Here is a 23,885-nt window from a genome sequence, read left to right as displayed (position 1 = left end):
GTCTGGGCGGGCATTCCCGCCGCGGCCCCCGCCCCGAGGCCGAACCAAAAGTGAAAGGAGCCGGCCGCCCCCCGCCCCGCGGTCCCGCAGCCCCGGCGTCGCGTTAGCGGGGAGGTCGCCGCGCGCCTGCAAGTCGGCGGGGCCGCCGCTTTGTGACTTCGCTCGTTTCGCAACAGGCCCGGGCCGCCCGCGCCCCACACACCCCCGCGCCGCCGCCTCGCCGCCTCGCCGCCTCGCCGCCCGCCGCCTCGCTCCACTCTCCGTGCCTCCCCTCTCTCCGGGGCCGGGCCTGCCCCGCCGTCGCGGAGCCTCCCGCCCGGCCGCCCGTGGCTGTTCGCGCCGTGGCCGCCGCGCTGCGGGTCGGCACGTGCGCGGCACCCGCCTCCCAGCAGCGCGGAGCAGCCCCCCGTTCCGGCCCCGCAGAGCGCAGCGCCCTCCTGGCGGCGGCGCGATGCCGTGCTTCCTGAGGGGAATGGCCTTCATCCCCTTCCTCCTGGTGACCTGGTCGTCCGCCGCCTTCATCATCTCCTACGTGGTCGCCGTGCTCTCCGGGCACGTCAACCCCTTCCTCCCCTACATCAGGTGAGGAGCCGGGTGGGAGGCAGGACGCGGGACGGGGCCGAGGCACCGCGGGGGAGCACTGCTGATGCGGAGGGAAGGGGTCCAGACCCAGCTGGGGCGTCTTGTGGAAAGATGGAGCACTGACGACAGGAGGGGGTGCTCCTGGGAGGTACAGGGAGGCAGGGGGTAGGAGCCGAGCAGGTCTGATTCTACCCGGAACACTGAGCAGAGGGGCGTCAGGAGCCATCGAGGATGCACAGTAGAACTTTGAGACTGGGTATGGGACAGAATCTCTGGAAGACGCTTCTTTGGCGGTATTGAAACAAGGATGGATCCTGTTGGATGCCACTCATTGAGTGTGTAAGAGGCAGATCCAGGTGTACGCTAGAACAGCTCACGTATTTCACTCCTGCTTCCCAACGTCCTCGTGAAGTGGCTGTCTGGCTCATTTTTCTTGCAAGGAAACTAAGTTTAAGCTGATATTGAAATTCATCAGTGTGACACTGATGTCACAGCTAAGAAATGGTGGAAGCAGAACTCACACCCGGATTCATTCCCATGCCAGAAGCAACACCATGCTACCTTTTGTAGCGGTGTTTGGAAGACGCTTTAAGCTCTCTTGGATGGAGCTGCCCAAGATCCCTCTGGGTACTGGGCCTTCCAATTGTCAACAGTTGGTGACATCTCTTGTGTTGTCATTATACCATTTCGTCTTTCATGAGTTTTGGCCTCTACCTTTCTTTAATTTTTTTAAAATAAATTTATTTATTTATGCCTGCGTGGGTCTTCGGGCCTGCTCATGGGCTTTCTCTAGTCGTGGCGAGCAGAGGCTCCTCTTTGTTGCGGTGCGTGGGCCCAGTAGTTGGGGCTCGCGAGCTCTAGAGCCCAGGCTCGGTAGTTGTGGTGCACGGTCTTAGGTGCTCCGTGGCATGTGGGATCTTCCCGGACCAGGGCTTGAACCCGTGTCCCCTGCATTGGCAGAGGGATTCTTAACCACTGCGCCACCAGGGACGTCTGGTCTCTACCTTTCTTGAGAGTCACTTTATCAGTGCCCAGGACATGCGTCTGGATCCTCTTTGTGTGGCTCCCAGCTCTGTGCCTTGACTGTGGTAATGGCGTTCCTTAAACATTTGAAGAATCCATCCTTATCCAAGTGGTGTGACCGCTCTGGGTCTGTATTGATTGGTGAGGGCATTATAAATTTGGTGACACCCAAGGTTACTGCTTAATTATTGTAGGGATTGTAGAGATTATAGAGGTTGTAGGGCCTCTTCTTCCTGCAGCCATTCTGCCTGGTGAGCAATGCTCTGTAATCTTTTTTGTAGGCGAGGAAGGGGAAACGAAGTGAAGCAAGAGGGGACTACAGTTTAAAGATGCAAGGAAGCAAGTGATATGCAGAATAGTCCACAGAACCAAATCTGTAGTAATGGTGGTGGTTTTGCCCACGCAAGATGAGGCGTCCCATGCCTCGAGGAAACATCAGGCGTGCTGCCCCTGCAGAAACCTCGGCTTGGTTTCTCATGGCTCGTCTCTGTCCCAAGTGCCATTGTCTTGCTTCTCTTGTATTTGAAGTGGGATAGATCCTCTTAGACTGATGTAAAAAGCAAGAGTTCACTCCCGGTAATGCGTTTTTATTGAGAAAATAGCAGCTGTGTTTGTTGCCAGTTTGAAGGTCAGGGGCAGGTAGTATTTGGTACACATTGGCCAGGCGATCAGAGGCAGGGTTTGAGTCTTTGTAGAGGTGTCTGATGTAGCTGTGATTAATATCACCTCCAGGTGAGCTACTAGACATTCAGAAATGGGGAAATGAGCTGACAGGACCAACCACTTGTAAGATGCTCAAATCACAGACATTCCAAGGAAGAGGTTTTAAATTTAGCAAGGAAAGGAAACTTTCAGGAAAAAGTGGAATAACAGAAGAAAAAGGCATGAGATTGTTCCCTTGTTGCCGGGAGACTTCAGCCTACAAACACATGATTGCTTGCCTAAGTGTGCCTGGGGCCTGTAGGTTGTCTGCTCTGTCTGCCTACATGAGTGGCTGGAGCACTGGATTGCCTCTGCCGCCTCCTAGAAAACTAAGTCATTGAGGCCAGGGCAAGGGCAAGATTAGAAGGGCAAGTCTCTGGACATGATGGGATTAACTCCAGATTTATCCATTTGGCCCAGACCGTACTTCTCTAACTTATCTCTGCTCTGATGCCTCCTCTTCTTCCTTACCCCCCACCCCCCGCCTCCCTCCACTTCCCTCCAGACTCCTTGGCCTCCTTCCTAGGTCTTGAGCATGTCAGGCACACCTCTTTCTCCTGGCCTCTGCACTGGCTGTTACTCTGCCAGAAGGTTCTTCCTCCAGATATCACCAGGCTTTCTTCCTTACCTCCTTCTTCAGTTATCTCTGTGAGGCCTGCTCTGATGGCCCTATTTAACACTGCACCCTAGTGCTCCTGACCCCCCCATCCAGTCTTGTTCTCCATAGCACCTATTACCTTCTAACAAACTATATGATTTACTTATTTATTATGCTGATCATCTATCTTCCTTTGCTGGAATGTAACATCCATGAAGGCTCCCGATATTTGTTGAATTAATATGTCTTGGGTGCTCAACTGTGAGTATTGTTATTCTTTCCTCCAGGGCAGGGCAGAGCCCTTTAGGGAAGGCTCAGTAAAGTCACTGGTGGTTGGTCAGTGATCTGGACATATTTAGGGTGAGCACCCTTTTATGCGAAGGCATTGTTCAGCCAATCTGATGTTCTGATGTTTTTTAACAAGGCTGAACACTTTAAATAAGAGCCATTGCATTTTACAATTTTGTTTATTTATCTTCCAGTTTTATTGAGGTATAATTGACATACAGCACTGTATAAGTTAAAGGTGTACAGCATCACGAATTGACTTACATATGTCATGAAATGATCATCACATTAAGTTTAGTGACCACCCATCATCTCACATAGATACAAAATAAATGCAAAAGAAAATAGTTTTTCCTTGTGATGAGAACTCTTAAGAATCACTCTCTTAACATACGGCAGTGTTCATTACGTTACTCATGTGGTATGTGGCATCCCTAGCACTTCCTTGTCTTGCAGCCGGAAGTTGGTACCTTTTGGATACCTTCATGTAACGTCCCCTCTCCCCACCCCCACCTCTGGTAACCACAAATCTGATCTTTTTCTGTTTGTTTTGGAAGTATAATTGACCTACAACACTTTGTTAGTTCCTGGTATACAACATAGTGATTCGGTATTCTTTGTACACTAAGAAATGATCACCACTAGCAATTGCATTTTAAATAAGATTCAGAACTGTGGAAGAATCTCTTTCCAGTAGGACAATCAAATTCAGCTTTCTTATCAGATATTTTCTGATAACATTGTTATTCCTCAGTATTTTGGACAAGTGGGCCTATAGCTCTTAGACACATGAAAATATGCTCAATCTCATGAATGGAATAAAAATTCAAATTAAAACTCACTTTTGGGAATTCCCTGGTGGTCCAGTGGTTAGGACTCCAGGCGCTCACTGCCAAGGGCCTGGGTTCGATCCCTGGTTGGGGAACCAAAATCCCATAAGCTGCGCAGCCCGGCTGAAAACAAAACAAAACAAAAAAACTCACTTTTCATCTACTGGATTGGCAGAAACCCAAATGTTTGATAACACATTCTATTGGTGAGACTTCGGGGCAACAGGCTCCCGTACACTGCTGGTGGGAACGTAAAGTGATTCAATCTCTATGGAGGGACTTGGGCATTATTTATCAAAATGACACAAATACAATATCTGAAGTATATTCATAGCATGGCTCTTAATAACAAAAGGTTGGAAACAATACAAATGTCCATCAGTAGAGGACTGGCTTAATAAATGATTTACCCAAGAATATCTCAAAGGAAAGCTCTTTTTACATAGAATACTCTCTTTAGAATTTCATTACATTGTTACATGGAAAAAAGCAAGATGCACACAAAATATACTACCACTGGGGAGGGGAATAATGTATATCTATCTGTATTTGCTTGCATGAAGAAACTAATAAAAATGGTTTATCTGTGTATGAGGGAGGGAGGTGGCCATGGTCAGCAAAACCCTAGCAGATGGAAAAAAAGGGTGGAAATAAGACTTTTCCTGCCACACTTTAAAAAAATTAATCTTTTAATTTTAAGATAATTATAGATTTACATGCAGTTATAAAAAATAATACAGAAAGATCCCATGTATTTTTTTACCCAGTTTCTCCCAAAGGTAACATCTCTAAACTTGGCATTAACTTTTTATATGAATTTATTTTTTAGGCAAATGGATGTTTCCTATCAGAAAATTAAATTAGAAGCATGGGGATTCAAACAGCCACCCAATTTAGTAAGTTGGAATAACATAGTGTGATGTTTCTGTATTATGAAACCATTAATGCAAGGATGTGAAAACCAAGGACAAATAAAAATCAACCTCAAAGTATTAGTTTAGATTTTTACAGGGCCACGCTCATATTCTTTTTTTTTTTTTAATTTTAGTTATTTATATATTTTTGGCTGCATTGGGTCTTCGTTGCTGTGCGTCGGCTTTTCTTTAGTTACAGCGAGCGGGGGACAGCCCTTGCCACGGTGTGTGGGCTTCTCATTGTGGTGGCTTCTCTTGTTGTGGAGTACGGGCTCTAGGCATGTGGGCTCAGTAGCTGCAGCTCGCGGGCTCTAGAGCACAGGCCCAGCTGTTGTGGCGCGCAGGCCCAGCAGCTGTGGCACACAGGCCCAGCCACTCCACGGCATGTGGGATCCTCCCGGACCAGGGCTTGAACCTACGTCCCCTGCATTGGCAGGCGGACTCCCAACCACTGTGCCACCAGGGAAGCCCCACGCTCATATTCTTAAGTACAATCATGCTTAATTTGTTATACTTCCTTAGATTTCTTCTCTGACCAAATCCCTCAGGCTATGTTAAATCACCTTTACCTATCAAATGCTCCCAGCTGATAGCCTTTCTTTTTTTATATCTTCTTCTTTGGCTTGTGTCTCCTGCTTCCAGAATATTCTTTGGCCCTTTAGTTCTAAAGTTTTGCCAATTCTGCATCCCGGTTGCTTTTCATTAGCCTAGACTCACTTTTTTGTGAAGTACTGTTTGCTTGATGGCTTGTGATCTCCGGCCATCCCCACTGTTCCTCCTCATGACCACACATCCAGCTCAGTGACTGATGGCAGAAAACTGGATCACCAAGAATTAAGCCCCTTAAAAGGGGGGCCAAAATGGCATAGTGAACAAAGTTAAAAGAGGTTGGGGGCTTCCCTGGTGGTGCAGTGGTTGAAAATCCGCCTGCCAGTGCAGGGGACATGGGTTTGAGCCCTGGTCCAGGAAGATCCCACATGCTGCAGAGCAACTAAGCCCGTGCACCACAACTACTGAGCCTGCGCTCTAGAGCCCGCAAGCCACAACTACTGAGCTCTAGAGCCCACAAGCCACAACTACTGAGCCCGCATGCTGCAACTACTAAAGCCCACGTGCCTAAAGCCCGTGCTCCACAACAAGAGAAGCCACCACAATGAGAAGCCCGCGCACTGCAATGAAGAGTAGCCCCCGCTTGCCACAACTAGAGAAAGCCCACGTGCAGCAACAAAGACTCAACACAGCCAAAAATAAAATTAATTAATTAATTTTAAAAAAAGAGGTTGGGTCTTTAACTGCAAAAATGAATCTAAAAATTATTTTATCTTTCATCTAGTTAACAATTACAAAATTTAGGTTATAATCACAACTATGTGCTATAATGAACAAAATTCATTAAAATGAACAAAATAAAATGAAAAGACAAAATTCCTATAATGAACAAAAATCTTAAAATGATCCAGGTGCTGATTTTTTAAGGGAGGGATACATACTTTTTCCAATACGGTTTTACGATTACAGGATGCAAAGTTCTTGATTTCATGGTTGCCTTTTTAAAAAAATTTAAATTATTTATTTATTTTTGGCTGCGTTGGGTCTTCGTTGCTGTGCACAGACTTTCTCTAGTTGTGGCGAGCAGAGACTACTCTTTGTTGTGGTGTGCAGGCTTCTCATTGCGGTGGCTTCTCTTGTTGTGGAGAACGGGCTCTAGGCGTGCAGGCTTCAGTAGTTGTGGCTCGTGGGCTCTAGAGCGCAGGCTCAGCAGTTGTGGCCCATGGGCTTAGTTGTTCCGCTGCATGTGGGATCTTCCCAGACCAGGGCTCGAACCTGTGTCCCCTGCATTGTCAGGCAGATTCTTAACCACTGCGCCACCAGGGAAGCCCTCTATCCACTTTAAAGACACCCAAACTGGAAATGAGATGATTCAGAGTAGATGTGGTTTTTATGCCAGGAGGACATACAGTGGACTCGTACTCATGTAACAGCCTTGGCCCACATCAACATGTAGGCAAATGAATGTATGTACATTTGTATATTTGTGGTGTGTACATATCCATATAATTTTTGTTATTATTAGTTTTTTAGTTGAAGTGTAGTTGATTTACAATGTTGTGTTAGTTTCAGGTGTATAGGAAAGTGATTCAGTTATACATATGCCTATATCTCTATTTTTCAGATTCTTTTCCATTATAGGTTATTATTATAAGATATTAAATATAGTTCCTTGTGCTATACAGTAGGTCCTTGTTATTTATCTATTTTATATATATTAGTGTGTATCTGTTCATCCCAAACTCCTAATTTATCCCTCGCCCCCCGAATCCATATAATTTTGATGGCTTCTGCTTAAACCAACTCTTTTGATTACTAACTACACTGAATTTCAGGCAATGGTGACTTTTGCTTCCCTGTTCAGCTGCAACAATGGGATTCAGGCTAATAAATAATAGGATAATGAGGTCTCTGTGTACAGAGTCACATATTCTGACATGATGTTAATGACATTTCAGTCTTTACAGTGCAGTGATTATTACCTCACAGTATCTCTAAGCCACAGTATCATAAGACTAAAAGGTAGGCATGCCATTTAAAACTTTGAGCTAGAAAAGTGTCATCCTTGAAATGATAATTTATAGCTTAATATTTTTGTCAAAAAGCATTGCCCAAATTAGTTAATTCTATGAAAAACAGTAAGAACATTGAAGATCCTAAACTTTTGCAGCTTATAGCATTGTTTGGCTTCTGAGTCAACTGTAAATATATATATAAGTTCTCCTCCATTTAAAGTTTTCATTGTCATTTAATTACATAAAATACTTATTTTTCTCATTGACTTAAACTTGTGAATGTTTTTCTTCTGCTAGTCCTACTTTTTAAAAGGCAGTAGAGTATCGCTCAGAAGTCTTGATGCAGGGCTGACAATTTTTAAACCTAAGTGCTCAATTTCAACTTAAAAAAGAGTGGTCCACTGAACAGTCCTCTTTCCCTGACAGTAATTGCATTTCAGTCCATCAAGAACATGCATCGTAGAGTCATAGCATGCCAAGGACAACTTACTAAGGTAATGGCTGCAGGAGGGATCACTGGTGTGAACTCACGTGGAAATGATATGTTATCATAAAAAGAAACAATATCGCACAGCAGAGGAGAGTTCTGAACTGTGTCCATTGAAATTAGACAGCTCTAGATACATGGCTTGGCTTCCCCATTTACTGTCTCTGTGACCATGGGCAAGTTTCTTTTCTAAGACTCAGTTTCTTCATCTTTAAGATGATGATAAGTACTTTCCTTATAATATTCTGAAGACCAAATAAGATGAAGGCAAGTGTAAGTGCTGAGGAAATGTTTTTTTCCTTTTGTAATATTAGCAGCGATAGTCCAAGCAGGGATTGTTTTTTTAGAGACTCCCCTCAGAAAAAATTTCGGAATCTGACCTCTTATGCCTCCCTCTTCATTACTATTCTGGTCCAAGCCACTGTCCTCTCTTGATAAACTACTGAAATCACTTCCTAAGGCTCCCTGGTCCATGCCTGCGCCTCCATAGTCTTTTTGCAACATCCTTTAAAAACATCAATCAACTTCATATCACTTCCCTGCTCTCAGCCCTCAGTGGCTTCCCATCACGTTTAGAGTAACATTCAGAGTCCTTACCATGACCTACGGGGCTCTCCATGACCCCCTCGCCCATGTGCACACAGGTCCTTGCTTACTCCCCCTCCAGCCACGCCTCCTTCCTTGCAGTTGCTTTAATATATTGCCACTTTCTGGCCTTTGACTTGGCTCTTCCCTCTGCTTGTAATTTTCCTGGCCCAAATATTCATTCAGATCTCTGTTCAAGGACCCTCCCCAGATTACCCTGTCTCGAGTGGGTGGCTCATCTGTCTCTCTCTGTCCTCTTATCCAGCTTGCCTCTTCTTCACAGCATTCATCATTCCTAGATGATTAAAAAAAATTTTTTTTTAATTTATTTGTTTTTGGCTGCATTGGGTCTTTGTTGCTGTATGAGGGCTTCTCATTGTAGTGGCTTCTCTTGTTGCAGAGCACGGGCTCTAGGCGCGCAGGCTTCAGTAGTTGTGGCACGCGGGCTTAGTTACTCCGCGGCAGGTGGGATCATCCTAGACCAGGGTTCAGAACCCGTGTCCCCTGCATTGGCAGGCGGATTCTTAACCACTGTGCCACCAGGGAAGTCCCACTCCTAGACGATTTTTATTGCCCCCCACAGAATGTAATTCCACAAAGAAGGGGCTTTTTCTGTTTTACTTACCACTGCATTCACCCTGCTACAAAATTGCCTGTTACATAGAAGGCAATCAGTAACTATACGTTGAATCAATGAATCTTTGAATTTTTTTGTTAGATACTAAGCTTCTCGAAGGTAGTGAATTACCTTTTCATCTTTGTATCCTCATCACCCGACACAGTTCTCAACACATAGGAGATGCTTAACAGTATTTAAAAAAATTTTTTTTTACACTGAATTTAAAATTTATTTCATTATGGATACAAACATTGAAACTTTTTTTTCACAAGTCTTTAAGGACAACTTAATCTTGTTATTCTATTCATGAAACTAATAGCTGTTATAAGATAACAATAATTTGATTTTCTGATTAATAAATTAATATAGGTATTTAAGAAATTAATTTCCTCTAAACAATCAACTTTGATTACAGAAATCTTTAGTTAAATTATCTTAAAATGTTAAAACTACATGGAAGTAGTTTGACCTAATGATGGCAGACCAGCTTGTTTCTCACTAAACTTCCTTTTTTAAATTTTTGAAATTAATTTTTAGGGCTTCCCTGGTGGCGCAGTGGTTGAGAGTCCGCCTGCCGATGCAGGGGACACGGGTTCGTGCCCCGGTCCGGGAAGATCCTGCGTGCCGCGGAGCGGCTGGGCCCGTGAGCCATGACAGCTGAGCTTGTGCGTCCGGAGCCCGTGCTCTGCAATGGGAGAGGCCACAACAGTGAGAGGCCCGTGTACCGCAAAAAAAAAAAAAAAAGGGGAGAGGCCACAACAGTGAGAGGCCCGTGTACCACAAAAAATAATAATAATAATAATTTTTATTGGAGTATAGCTGTTTTACAATGTTGTTTAACAGTATTTTAAAAATGTTGTATGAGTGAACAAAGAGGGAACTTGGGTTGAAAGAGGGCAATTGCATGTGAATAGAGTGAGAAAAGAGCAAATTGCATTTATGACTAGGATATTCTTTTTAAATTTAAAACTAGTTGAATATAGTATTGTAGATCAACCACACCTCAAAAAAAAATAGTTGATATAGCTATAGGGTACCTCCCACTCTAGAATAATCACTGAGTGAAGCTGCCAAAAAGTTAGCCCTAATAATATAAGTAATAAAATGGAATGACTTTTTTTTTTTTGGCCACATGGCTTGTGGGATCTTGGTTCCCCAGCCAGGGATTGAACCCTGGCCACAGCAGTGAAAGCACCTAGTCTTAACCACTGGACAACCAGGGAATGCCCTGGAATGACTTTTTATTATCATAGTTATTTATTTTAAATAATATATTTAAATATGAAGACAAAGGAAGTAATGGTCTCCTTATACGGGTGCATTAAGTGTTTTTTGGTTCTAGGTCCTGACTAATCTTCCAAGCAATGGGCCTAGGATTTTAGGACAGTCTAATAAACCTGTTTGGGCATGCAGATAATTTTGCATACTGCCAGCATCTCAGTCCCCCGAGTAAACCATGACCCCAGGCTTTAGAGTAATGGAATCCCATGTATCCAATGATTTAAAGAACGGTATTCGACCAAGCTTATATTATCATGCATGTTTTTTTAAATTAAATTTATTTTTTTATACAGCAGGTTCTTATTAGTTATCCATTTTATACACATCAGTGTGTACATGTCAATCCCAATCTCCCAATTCATCACCACTACACCCACCGCTTTCCCCGCTTGGTGTCCATACGTTTGTTCTCTGCATCTGTGTCTCTATTTCTGCCCTGCAAACCGGTACATCTGTACCATTTTTCTAGGTTCCTCATATATGCATTAATATATGATTTTTGTTTTTCTCTTTCTGACTTACTTCACTCATAGTATGACAGTCTCTAGGTCCATCCACATCTCTACAAATGACCCAATTTCGTTCCTTTTTATGGCTGAGTAATATTCCATTGTATATATGTGCCACATCTTCTTTATCCATTCGTCTGTCGATGGCCATTTAGGTTGCTTCCATGACCTGGCTATTGTAAATAGTGCTGCAATGAACATTGGGGTGGATGTGTCTTTTCCAATTATGGTTTTCTCTGGGTATATGCCCAGTAGTGGGATTGCTGGGTCATATGGTAATTCTATTTTTCGTTTTTTAAGGAACCTCCATACTCTTCTCCATAGTGGCCATATCAATATACATTCCCACCAACAATGCAAGAGGGTTCCCTTTTATCCACACTCTCTCCAGTATTTGTTGTTTGTAGATTTTCTGATGATGCCCATTCTAACTGGTGTGAGGTGATAACCTCATTGTAGTTTTGATTTGCATTTCTCCAATACTTAGTGATGTTGAGCAGCTTTTCATGTGCTTCTTGGCCATTTATATGTCTTCTTTGGAGAGATGTCTATTTAGGCCTTCTGCCCATTTTTGCATTGGGTTGTTTCTTTCTTTAATACTGAGCTGCATGAGCTGTTATATGTTTTGGAGATTAATTCTTTGTCAGTTGATTCGTTTGCAAATACTTTCTCCCATTCTGAGGGTTGTCTTTTCATCTTGTTTGCAGCGTCCTTTGCTTTGCAAAAGCATTTAAGTTTCATTAGGTCCCATTTGTTTATTTTTGCTTTTATTTCCATTACTCTAGGAGGTGGATCAAAAAAGATCTTGCTGCAATTTATGTCAAAGAGTGTTCTTCCTATGCTTTCCTCTAAGAGTTTTATAGTGTCTGGTCTTACATTTAGGTCTCTAATCCATTTTCAGTTTATATTTGTGTATGGTGTTAGGGAGTGTTCTAATTTCACTCTTTTACATGTAGCTGTCCAGTCTTCCAGGCACCACTTATTGAAGAGGCTGTCTTTTCTCCATTGTATATTCTTGCCTCCTTTGTCATAGATTAGTTGATCATAGGTGCGTGGGTTTATCTCTGGGCTTTCTATCCTGTTCCGTTGATCTATATTTCTGTTTTTGTACCAGTACCATATTGTCTTGATTACTGTAGCTTTGTAGTATAGTCTGAAGTCAGGGAGTCTGATTCCTCCAGCTCCATTTTTTTCCTTCAAGACTGCTTTGGTGGGACTTCCCTGGTGATGCAGTGGTTAAGAATCCACCTGCCAATGTAGGGGACATGGGTTCAAGCCCTGGTCCGGGAAGATCCCACATGCCACAGAGCAACTAAACCTGTGTGCCACAACTATTGAGCCTATGCTCTAGAGCCCACGAGCCACAACTATTGAGCCTGCGTGCCACAACTATTGCAGCCCATGGGCCTAGAGCCCGTGCTCCGGAACAAGAGAAGCCACTGCAATGAGAAGCCCGCACACTGCAACAAAGAGTAGTCTCCACTCACCGGAACTAGAGAAAGCCCGTGCACAGCAATGAAGACCCAATGCAGCCAATAAATAAATAAATAAATAAATAAATAAATAAATAAATTAATTAATTAATTTTTTTTAAAAAAGTGCTTTGGGGGGCTTCCCTGGTGGCGCAGTGGTTGAGAGTCCGCCTGCTGATGCAGGGGACGCGGGTTCGTGCCCCGGTCCAGGAAGATCCCACATGCCACGGAGCGGCTGGGCCCGTGAGCCATGACCGCTGAGCCTGCGCGTCCGGACCCTGTGCTCCGCAATGGGAAAGGCCACAACAGTGAGAGGCCCATGTACCGCCAAAAAAAAAAAAAAAAAGTGCTTTGGCTATTCGGGGTCTTTTGTGTCTCCATACAAATTTTAAGATTTTTTGTTCTAGTTCTGTAAAAAATGCCATTGGTAATTTGACAGGGATTGCATTGAATCTGTAGATTGCTTTGGGTAGTATAGTCATTTTCACAATACTGATTCTTCCAATCCAAGAACATGGTATATCTCTCCATCTGTTCGTGTCATCTTTAATTTCTTTCATCAGTGTCTCATAGTTTTCTGAGTACAGGTCTTTTACCTCCTTAGGTAGGTTTATTCCTAGGTATTTTATTCTTTTTGTTGCAATGGTGAATGGGATTGCTTCCTTAATTTTTCTTTCTGATCTTTCGTTGTTAATGTATAGGAATGCCAGAGATTTCTGTGCATTAATTTTGTATCCTGCAACTTTGCCAAATTCATTGATTAGCTCTAGTTGTTTTCTGGTGGCATTTTTAGGATTCTCTATGTATTATAGTATCATGTCATCTGCAAACAGTGACAGTTTTACTTCTTTTTTTCCAATTTGTATTCCTTTTATTTCTTTTTCTTCTCTGATTGCCATGGACTAGGACTTCCAAAACTATGTTGAATAACAGTGGTGAGAGTGGACATCCTTGTCTCCTTCCTGCTCTTAGAGGAAATGCTTTCAGTTTTTCACCATTGAGAATGATGTTTGCTGTGGGTTTGTCGTATATGGCCTTTATTATGTTGAGGTAGGTTCCCTCTATGCCCACTTTCTGGAGAGTTTTTATTATAAATGGATGTTGAATTTTGTCAGAAGCTTTTTCTGCATCTATTGAGATGATGATATGGTTTTTATTATTCAAATTGTTAATATGGTGTATCATATTGATTGATTTGCATATATTGAAGAATCCTTGCATCTCTTGGATAAATCCAACTTGATCATGGTGCATGACCCTTTTAATGTGTTGTTGGATTCTGTTTGCTAGTATTTTGTTGAGGATTTCTGCATCTATATTCATCAGTGATATTAGTCTGTAATTTTCTTTTTTTGTAGTATCTTTGTCTGGTTTTGGTATCAGGGTGATGGTGGCCTCACAGAATGAGTTTGGGAGTATTCCTTCCTCTGCAATTTTTTGGAAGAGTTTGAGAAGGTTGGGTGTTAGCTCTTCCCTAAATGTTTCATAGAATTCACCTGTGAAGACATCTTGTCCTGGACTTTTGTTTGTTGGAAGATTTTTAATCACAGTTTCAACTTCATTACTTTGCTTCATCTTTTCATATTTTCTAATTCTTCCTGGTTCAGTCTTGGAAGTTTATACCTTTCTAAGAATTTGTCATTTCTTCCGGGTTGTCCATTTTATTGGCATAGAGTTGCTTGTAGCAGTCTCCTAGGATGCTTTGTATTTTTGCAATGTCCATTGTAACTTCTTCTTTTTCATTTCTAGTTTTATTGATTTGAGTCCTCTCCCTCTTTTTCTGATGAGTCTGGCTAATAGTTTATCAGTTTTGTTTAACTTCTCAAAGAACCAGCTTTTAGTTTTATTGATGTTTGCTATTGCTTTCTTTGTTTCTATTTCATTTATTTCTGTTCTGATCTTATGATTTCTTTCCTTCTGCTAACTTTGGGTTTTGTTTGTTCTTCTTTCTCTAGCTCCTTTAGGTGTAAGTTTTGAGATATTTTGATTTTGAGGTTTCAAAATTTGAGATTTTTCTTGTTTCTTGAAGTAGGCTTGTATTGCTATAAACTTCCCTCTTAGAACTGCTTTTGCTGCATCCTGTAGGTTTTGGATTGCCATGTTTTCGTTGTCATTTGTCTCTAGGTATTTTTTGATTTCCTCTTTGATTTCTTCAGTGACCTCTTGGTTATTTAGTAACGTATTGTTTAGCCTCCATGTGTTTGTTTTTTTTACATTTTTTCCCATGTAGTTGATTTCTAATCTCATAGCGTCGTGGTCGGAAAAGATGCTTGATTTCAATATTCTTAAATTTACTGAGGCTTGATTTGTGACCCAAGATGTGATCTATCCTGGAGAATGTTCCCTGTGCACTTGAGAAGAAAGTGTAATCTGCTGTTTTTGGATGGAATGTCCTATAAATATCAATTAAATCTATCTGGTCTATTTTGTCATTTAAAGCTTGTGTTTCCTTATTAATTTTCTGTCTGGATGATCTGTCCATTGGTGTAAGTGAGGTGTTAAAAGTCCCCCACTGGGCTTCCCTGGTGGCGCAGTGGTTGAGAGTCCGCCTGCCGATGCAGGGGACACGGGTTCGTGCCCCGGTCTGGGAGGATCCCACATGCCGCGGAGCGGCTAGGCCCGTGAGCCATGGCCGCTGAGCCTGCGCGTCCGGAGCCTGTGCTCCGCAAGGGGAGAGGCCACAACAGTGAGAGGCCCGCCTACCGCAAAAAAAAAAAAAAAAGTCCCCCACTATTATTGTGTTACTGTTGATTTGCTCTTTTAGAGCTGTTAGCAGTTGCCTTATGTATTGAGGTGCTCCTATTTGTTGGTTGCATATATATTTATAATTGTTATGTCTTCTTCTTGGATTGATCCCTTGATCATCCAAGGTAGTGTCCTTCCTTGTCTCTTGTAACATTCTTTATTTTGAAGTCTGTTTTATCTGATATGAGTATTGCTACTCCAGCTTCCTTTTGATTTTCACTTGCATGGAATATCTTTTTCCATCCCCTCACTTTCAGACTGTATGTGTCCCGAGGTCTGAAGTGGGTCTCTTGTAGACAGCATATATATGGGTCATGTTTTCGTATCCATTCGGCAAGCCTGTGTCTTTTTGTTGGAGTATTTATTCCAGTCACATTTAAGGTAATTATTGATATGTATGTTCCTATTACCATTTTCTTAACTGTTATGGGTTTGTTTTTGTAGGTCCTTTTCTTCTCTTGTGTTTCCCACTTAGAGAAGTTCCTTTAGCATTTGTTGTAGAGCTGGTTTGGTGGTGCTGAATTCTCTTAGCTTTTGCTTGTCTGTAAAGCTTTTGATTTCTCCATCAAATCTGAATGAGATCCTTGCTGGGTAGAGTAATCTTGGTTGTAGGTTCTTCCCTTTCATCACTTTAAATATATCATGCCACTCCCTTCTGGCCTGTAGAGTTTCTGCTGAGAAATCAGCTGTTATCCTTATGGGAATTCCCTTACATGTTCTTTGCCGTTTTTCCCTCGTTGCTTCCAATAATTTTTCTTTGTCTTTAGTTGTTGCCAATTTGATTACTATGTGTCTCAGCGTGTTTCTCCTTGGGTTTATCCTGTATGGGACTCTCTGTGCTTCCTGGACTTGGGTGGCTATTTCCTTTCCCATGTTAGGGAAGTTTTCGACTATAATCTCTTCAAATATTTTCTCAGGTCCTTTCTCTCTCTCTTCTCCTGGGACCCCTATAATTCGAATGTTGTTGTGTTTAATGTTGTCCCAGAGGTCTCTTAGGCTGTCTCATTCCATTTCATTCTTTTTTCTTTATTCTGTTCCACAGCAGTGAATTCCACCATTCTGTCTTCCAGGTCACTTATCTGTTCTTTTGCCTCAGTTATTCTGCTATTGACTCCTTCTAGTGTATTTTTCATTTCAGTTATTGTATTGTTCATCTGTTTGTTCTTTAATTCTTCTAGGTCTTTGTTAAACATTTCTTGCTTCTTCTCGATCTTGCCTCCATTCTTTTTTTGAGGTCCTTATCATCTTCACTATCATTTTTCTGAATTCTATTTCTGGAAGGTTTCCTATCTCCACTTCATTCAGTTGTTTTTCTGGGATTTTATCTTGTTCCTTCATCTGGTACATAGCCCTCTGACTTTTTATTCTGTCTTTCTGTGAATGTGGTTTTCCTTCCACAGGCTGCAGGATTGTAGTTCTTCTTGCTTCTGCTGTCTGCCCTCTGGTAGATGAGGCCATCTAAGTGGCTTGTGCAAGCTTCCTGATGGGAGGGACTGGTGGTGGGCAGAGCTGGGTGTTGCTCTGGTGGCCAGAGCTCAGTAAAACTTTAATCTGCTTGTCTGCTGATGGGTGGGGCTGGGTTCCCTCCCTGTTGGTTGTTTGGCCTGAGGTAACCCAGCACTGGAGCCTACCAGGCTGTTGGTGGAGCTAATGGTGGACTCTGGGAGGGCTCACGCCTAGGAGTACTTCCCAGAACTTCTGCTGCCAGTGTCCTTGTCCTCATGGTGAGACACAGCCACCCCCCGCCTCTGCAGGATACCCTCCAACACTAGCAGGTAGGTCTGTTTCAGTCTCCTATGGGGTCACTGCTCCTTCCCCTGGATCCCGATGCGCACACTACTTTGTGTGTGCCCTCGAAGAGTGTAGTCTCTGTTTCCCCCAGTCCTGTTGAAGTCCTGCAATCAAATCCCGCTGGCCTTCAAAGTCTGATTCTCTGGGAATTCCTCCTCCCGTTGCCAGACCCCCAGGCTGGGAAGCCTGACGTGGGGCTCAGAACCTTCACTCCTAGTGGGTGGACTTCTGTGGTTTAAGTGTTCTCCAGTCTGTGAGTCGCCCACCCACCAGTTATGGCATTTGATTTTACTGTGATTGTGCCCCTCCTACCATCTCATTGTGGCTTCTCCTTTGTCTTTGGATGTGGGGTATCTTTTCTGGTGAGTTCCAGTGTCTTCCTGTTGATGATTGCTCAGCAGTTAGTTGTGATTCCGGTACTCTCGCAAGAGGGAGTGAGCACACGTCCTTCTACTCCACCATCTTGAACCAATGCACGTCTTATTTGTATTGTTTTTATCCCTTTGAGCACCAAGTGATTATGAAGTGGCTTAACATCATAAATTAGTTTGGAGAAAGGTGTTAGATAAACAGTTTGGAATTTTCCATGATGAACAAAACTTGTAGAAATCAAAACACAGTAAATATTTCCACAGTAAACTGATTTCCTAGGCACAAGTGTGTACACATAACAGCCTCAACAGGTTCTAAGCCACATGCAAATGAACAATGAGTTCTTATCCCCCTGTACAGTTTCCAGGAAGTGCCTCATTTACTAGGAGGCAAGTGAGGAGGTGGATGGATCTGGGCCAGGTCTTTAAGCCATGTGATACAGAATGATGTTGTGGGAGTTGGGTAAGGGGACTACTTCTGCCAAATTGGGAGGCAACTGCTTTGGCATGGCACTCATTCTCCATTTTCCTGAATCAGGTGCCCAAGTACAGCTGTGCCAACCAAATCCTACTACCTCTGCCTTTGCACAATATGATCATTTACTGTGAGCTTAAAAAACGTAAAAGAAAAAGAGGCTACCAACAGGTTCCCTTGGTACCCCCTTGGTGTTATGTTCATCTAGATTCCAGTGTCAGGTGGAAGGTGTGATACAGTATTTACTTATGATGTAAAGTAATAGCTTGGAGACCAAAAGAAAGACTGAAAAGAACATTTTAAGGTAAGAGAGGCTTTCATATATATATATATATGAAAAAATGTATAATATATTATTTTTAAAGAAATGCACTTGTTAACATTTAAGAATCTCCCTCCATGTGACTTCAAGCTACCAGGACAAGGCACTCCCCCACCCTGCCTCCCAACACACACACACACACACACACACATGCACACACACCCTTAATATTCTCCTCAGCTCTTCTGCTGAAGAATTTAACCTTCATGACAATTTTACCCCAAAAAGTGGGTTCACCTCTTGGTAGGTGTCAAGCCAGAAGATACAGCCAAGCCAAACAATGGAAGAAGGAAGGATTTATTACTGCAGCAAGTAAGGAGAACACCAGGGACCTTTCCCAAAGCAGAGTCTCCCCAAACAGCAACATTGGGGAAGCTTTAAGCTAGGTTACCTGCATACTCATGAAGGGGCTTGAATAGAGGAGAATTCAGCATAGAATCGGGGCAAAGGTCGACAATGTCCTAGCTTTAGTCAGTTGATGTCACGAGGATCAGAAAAGGTCAACATTCTCATCCCTTAGGTTCCAGTCCATCTGGTGAATGAGCCCTCCAGAGGGGTTTAAATTCTGTGAAACAGTTCCAGAAAGTGCTTCAGGCTAATCTTTACCATTGAAACAGAACTGGGAGTCTTTACAACTGACTTATTATCTTTGCTATTGTTACTCACTTTGCCTGGTAACAGTTGTTTTTTCCTTTGTTCCCTTAAGTTCATTACTGCTGAGACCTGTTCAAGGGCAAGCATTGTAGCCAGGCTTAGATCATAAAATGGTTTAGGGCTAAATGGCTTCTCTAATGTCAAAAAGCTATATCTGGTTCTTTTCCTCCAGGGCCCCCCTACCCTATCTGCTTACAATGACAGGCTGCTTTGGGAACTTTCTCTTCCCCAGAACTGCCTGATCACACCACATCAATGATCGGAGCACCTCCAGTCTTGTTTTTGGTAGCATTTCCCCCATGTCTGCTCACTGATCAAGGTCCACAGTTTATCATGGTTGACAGTGGGGCAGAAGCTCCGATTCCTCTTTTAAGTGGTGATGCCTCATTCCAACTTTCACAAAGTAACCTGGGTGATATTTGTCAAAGCTGATCCTGTGGTGATGGATGCCATCCGCGTTACCCAGGCCTCTGGGTGCTTCCGACGTTTGATGATGCAGCCATGGCATGACTGCATGGCACATGGCCCCTGAGTTTCTGGGTCTTCCTTAGTCAGCATGGCATGTCAGTGGCTGAGATGAAAGAGGGAGCCTTCCGTTTGTATTAACGATAGCAGGTAACCACTACTATCCTTAAAAGTTCTTAGAAGTGGCCACAGTTTCATTTTCTGCTTGGAAAGTTTTTTCTTTTCTTTTCTTTCTTTTTTTTTTTTTTTGGCCGCAGCAAGCTGCATGGCTTGCAGGATCTTAGTTCCCTGACCAGGGACTGAACCCATGCCCTCAGCAGTGAAAGCACAGAGTCCTAACCACCAGACCAGGAATTCCCTGGAAAGTTTTCTTGAAATACTCTTTTTCTTTTTAAATTTTATACAAAATTTTATTGATGTATAGTTGATTTACAAAGTGTTAATTTCAGCTGTACAGCAAAGTGATTCAGTTATATACATATATATATATATATATATGTATATATATATATTCTCTTTCATATTCTTTTCCAGTATGGTTTATCACAGGATACTGAATATAGTTCCCTGTGCTATATGGTAGGACTTCGTTGTTTATCTCTTGAATTTTAAAAAATTAATTAATTAATTTTATTTATTTATTTTTGGCTGTGTTGGGTCTTCTTTGCTGCGCGCGGGCTTTCTCTAGTTGTGGTGAGTGGGGGCTACTCTTCGTTGCAGTGCGCGGGCTTCTCATTGCGGTGGCTTCTCTTGTTGCAGAGCATGGGCTCTAGGCACGCGGGCTTCCATAGTTGTGGCTCACGGGGCTCTTAGAGCGCAGGCTCAGTAGTTGTGGCGCATGGGCTTCGTTGCTCCGTGGCATGTGGGATCTTCCTGGACCAGGGCTCGAACCCGTGTCCCCTGCATCTGCAGGCGGATTCTTAACCACTGTGCCACCAGGGAAGCCCCCCTCTTGAAATATTCTTAAGCAAAATTTCACCAAATGGGGGACTTCCCTGGTGTCCAGTGGTAAAGACTCCATGCTCCCAATGCAGGGGGCCTGGGTTCAATCACCGGTGAGGGAATTGGATCCTGCATGCTGCAACTGAGACCCGGTGCAGCCAAATAAATAAAAAAAAAAAAAAAAAAAAAAAAATCACCAAGTGTAGTTTAGGTACCACTTTGTCACTTAATGGAAATAAATCACACACTGACCACTCTTACCTGATAAATAGGGAAATTTGTGACTCAGATTGTACTAACACATGGTAGGTGTCCCATAAATATTTTGTTGATGAGTGGATAAAGTTTATGGTTATTTTTGCAGCCAAATAAAAATTTTTTAAAAGATGATTTCATTTAATCAAATAACTGGTTATGAATGTGGTGCATTCATATTTTCCCCTATGTTTGTAGTATTGTTTCCTATGTTGTAGTGCCAAGTGTAGGAATGTAGGCCTATTGGTACTCATGCATTGATGGTGGGTGTTATGGACTGAGTAATCCTGAAAGAAAATCAGACCATGGTGGTGAATAATTGTCAAAGGTGGGGTTTTTTTTTTTTTTAATTTATTTAATTAATTTATTTATTTGGGGATGCGTTGGTTCTTTGTTGTTGCGTGCAGGCTTTCCCTAATTGCGGTGAGTGGGGGCTACTCTTCCTTGTGGTGGGTGGGCTTCTCATTGCGGTGGCCTCTCTTGTTGCAGAGCACAGGCTCTAGGCATGTGGGCTTCAGTAGCTGTGGCTCGCGGGCTCTAGAGCGCAGGCTCAGTAGTTGTGGCGCACAGGCCCAGTTGCTCCACGGCATGTGGGATCTTTCTGGACCAGGGCTCAAACCCATGTCCCCTGCATTGGCAGGTGGATTCTTAACCACTGTGCCACCAGGGAAGCCCAAAAGTGTTTTCTTCTTATTATTTTTTTAATTAAAAAAATTTTTTTATTGAAATATAGTTGATTTACAATGTAGTATTAGTTTCCAGTTTATTCTTTTAGCATCTTCATTGGAGTATAATTGCTTTACAATGGTGTGTTAGTTTCTGCTTTATAACAAAGTGAATCAGATGTACATATACATACATCCCCATATCTCCTCCCTCTTGCGTCTCCCTCCCACCCTCCCTACCCCACCCCTCTAGGTGGTCGCAAAGCACTGAGCTGATCTCCCTGTGATATGCGGCTGCTTCCCACTAGCTATTTTACATTTGGTAGTGTATATATGTCCATGCCGCTCTCTCACTTTGTCCCAGCTTACCCTTCCACCTCCCCGTGTCCTCAAGTCCATTCTCTACGTCTACGTCTTTATTCCTGTCCTGCCCCTAGGTTCTTCAGAACCATTTTTCAAAGGTGTTTTATTATTAAATGATGGCATCTGAGAAGCTATGAGGTCTTAACCTACTTTACACCTTCCTGGTATACAACTAAGGCATGATGAGCCAACTGTGTGCATTTTTTCCCAACTCCTTGTTCAGTGACCAGCATTTTGGTAGCTTGAATTTTGACATATTGGGAATATTTATAGCATGGAAATTGGCCTGTGTTACAAATCAGGTTCCCTCTAGAGCTGTTTGTTAAGCATTTACCAGCACATCTGTGCTTGCTCTCCTCCCCCAGTCATTCTTCTAATTGCTTCGTTCCTTGCCTGCTGTTAGGGCACAGAGGAGGCAGGAAAGCAGAGTCAGACACATGGATGGAATGTAGATTCCCTCCATTTGATAGCACTGGGACCTGGAACAAGTTATATAACCTCTCCAATACCCAGTTTCCTCCTTAATAAAGTGGGGTTGAGAGGGTGAAATAAAATGACGTAGGGTGAGCACCTAGCAGTGCCTGGTACATGGTAAGTGTTCAAAAAGTAGTGTCTACTGCCAGTACTGATGGTCATTCATTCAACAAATGCATATGGAAAGGCTGTTTGCAAAGCACTTTTGATTCTGCCTGTATGGGTTTTTTTGTGTGTTTGTTTTTGTTTTTGACCTCGCTGTGTGGCTTGTGGGTTCTTTGTTTTGTTCCCTGACCAGGGATCTAATCCAGGCTCATGGCAGTGAAAGCATGGAGTCCTAACCACTGGACTGTGAGGGAATTCCCAGATTCTGCCTGTATGGTTTTTTTTTGTTGTTGTTGTTGTTTGTTTGTTTGTTTTTGCGGTACGCGGGCCTCTCACTGTTGTGGCCTCTCCCATTGTGGAGCACAGGCTCTGGACATGCAGGCTCAGCGGCCATGGCTCACGGGCCCAGCCGCCCCGTGGCATGTGGGATCTTCCCGGACTGGGGCACGAACCCGTGTCCCCTGCATCAGCAGGCGGACTCTCAACCACTCAAAACCAGGGAAGCCCTGCCTGTATGGTTTTAAATGTACAGATAAGCAAGAATAAAATATCACTCTGAAATTCTGAGCTTTCGAATCACATGTTCGATGCCATGTGGACTGCATACCTGGGCCCTTGAAATATGTCCTGGTTTGCTCTCCCTGGACAGATCATTCCCAGGTATGGTCATCTTCTCATCTCCTGTTAGAGCACCTTTGTCCCCCCACCTACCTACCCCGCTGAATATCCTCCTCACTTCTCCACAACCAACAATCTTCCTGGCGCATGGCAGATTCCTCTCAGACCTGTGCCAACAAGTACTCTTGCATGAGTCATCGGTAGCTGCTTTTTTATACCCTGAGGTCAAGAATAGAAGGCTTCCTTTCCCTGTGAGAATTTTCTGGCAAAAGTGCTGCCCAACGGCACACATGAGCTGTTTCCACCAGCTGTTTCCATCACTGGTTCCCGTCCCCTCCTCGCCCATTCAGGACGATGTGCTCAGAAGGGCATCCCAAACGTTGGGCAGCCTTCACCTCAACATCCCTTTAGTGAGAAAAAAGATTATTTGTAGGAAAAATTGTAATGTTAAATTCTAAACCCTTCAGATTCTTACAGGTACAAGTGACACTGAGATTGAAGTAATTGGGACTAGAGGAATTTGTGGGAAGGGGGAACATTAACCTCTTCATACTCTTCAAATATTAAGTGTTCACAAAGCTTAAAGACTCCTGCTTCCTGCACACACAGGCTTCCTGTGGAATTTTTCAAACACTTTGAAGTGCATCTTTTCAACTTGATCCATTTTTCAGTACTTAAATTTCAGAGCTGTTTTAAAACGTGGAAACACTCAAGACAAGTACGAGTTGTTTCATGTTGGGAGCGCCTTTGCCATCAGTTTGAAACTGTGCTTTATGCAAGCAGCTTGAGAGTATAAAAACGTAAACCTTGGCATTAATGAATAGAAGCCAGCACATGTCAAATGCTACATTCCAGCTCATTGAATTAATTAATTGATAGACTGCATCTGAAATATGTCTCATAGAAGCTATTTTTTTGTTAAAATAATTTATCACCATGAGTAATACCCATGATACCCTATTTCCATAAAGTACTGACAGGCATCAATAATATTTATTGCTCAGCCTTCTATCATATTTTCAGCAGTGTAAATTCTTATGCATAAATCATATTGTTAAAAATTAAAGTGATGTGTTTATGTATATTTAATATTCAAATAGTAGACTTTTCAAACGTGATTTTAGACCAGGTTTCCCCCCACCAAAATAGTCTCACTCAATTCCTCATCAAGAATGAACACACACAT

General features: G+C 43.0%; 1 protein-coding gene and 1 pseudogene across 2 annotated transcripts in view; one reads left to right on the top strand and one right to left on the bottom strand.

Moving 5' to 3' along the window:
* Positions 1 to 364: 364 nt before the first annotated feature.
* Positions 365 to 23,885, top strand: part of DRAM1 (DNA damage regulated autophagy modulator 1) — a 45,282-nt gene continuing 21,761 nt past the window's right edge. For both annotated transcript variants that reach the window (XM_060112493.1, XM_060112494.1), the window contains exon 1: positions 365 to 582. In XM_060112493.1, coding sequence (XP_059968476.1) covers positions 452 to 582 — 131 coding nt within the window. In that variant the 5' untranslated portion in view covers positions 365 to 451. The remainder of the gene's footprint in view (positions 583 to 23,885) is intronic.
* LOC132499008 (large ribosomal subunit protein uL15-like) lies at positions 2,173 to 19,375 on the bottom strand (annotated as a pseudogene).

The sequence above is a fragment of the Mesoplodon densirostris genome, chromosome 11, assembly GCF_025265405.1.
Source record: "Mesoplodon densirostris isolate mMesDen1 chromosome 11, mMesDen1 primary haplotype, whole genome shotgun sequence".
In the NCBI taxonomy this organism is placed as follows: domain Eukaryota; kingdom Metazoa; phylum Chordata; class Mammalia; order Artiodactyla; family Ziphiidae; genus Mesoplodon; species Mesoplodon densirostris.
Note: the sequence above shows the minus strand (reverse complement) of the source record. Positions and strands in the feature narration are given on the sequence as shown.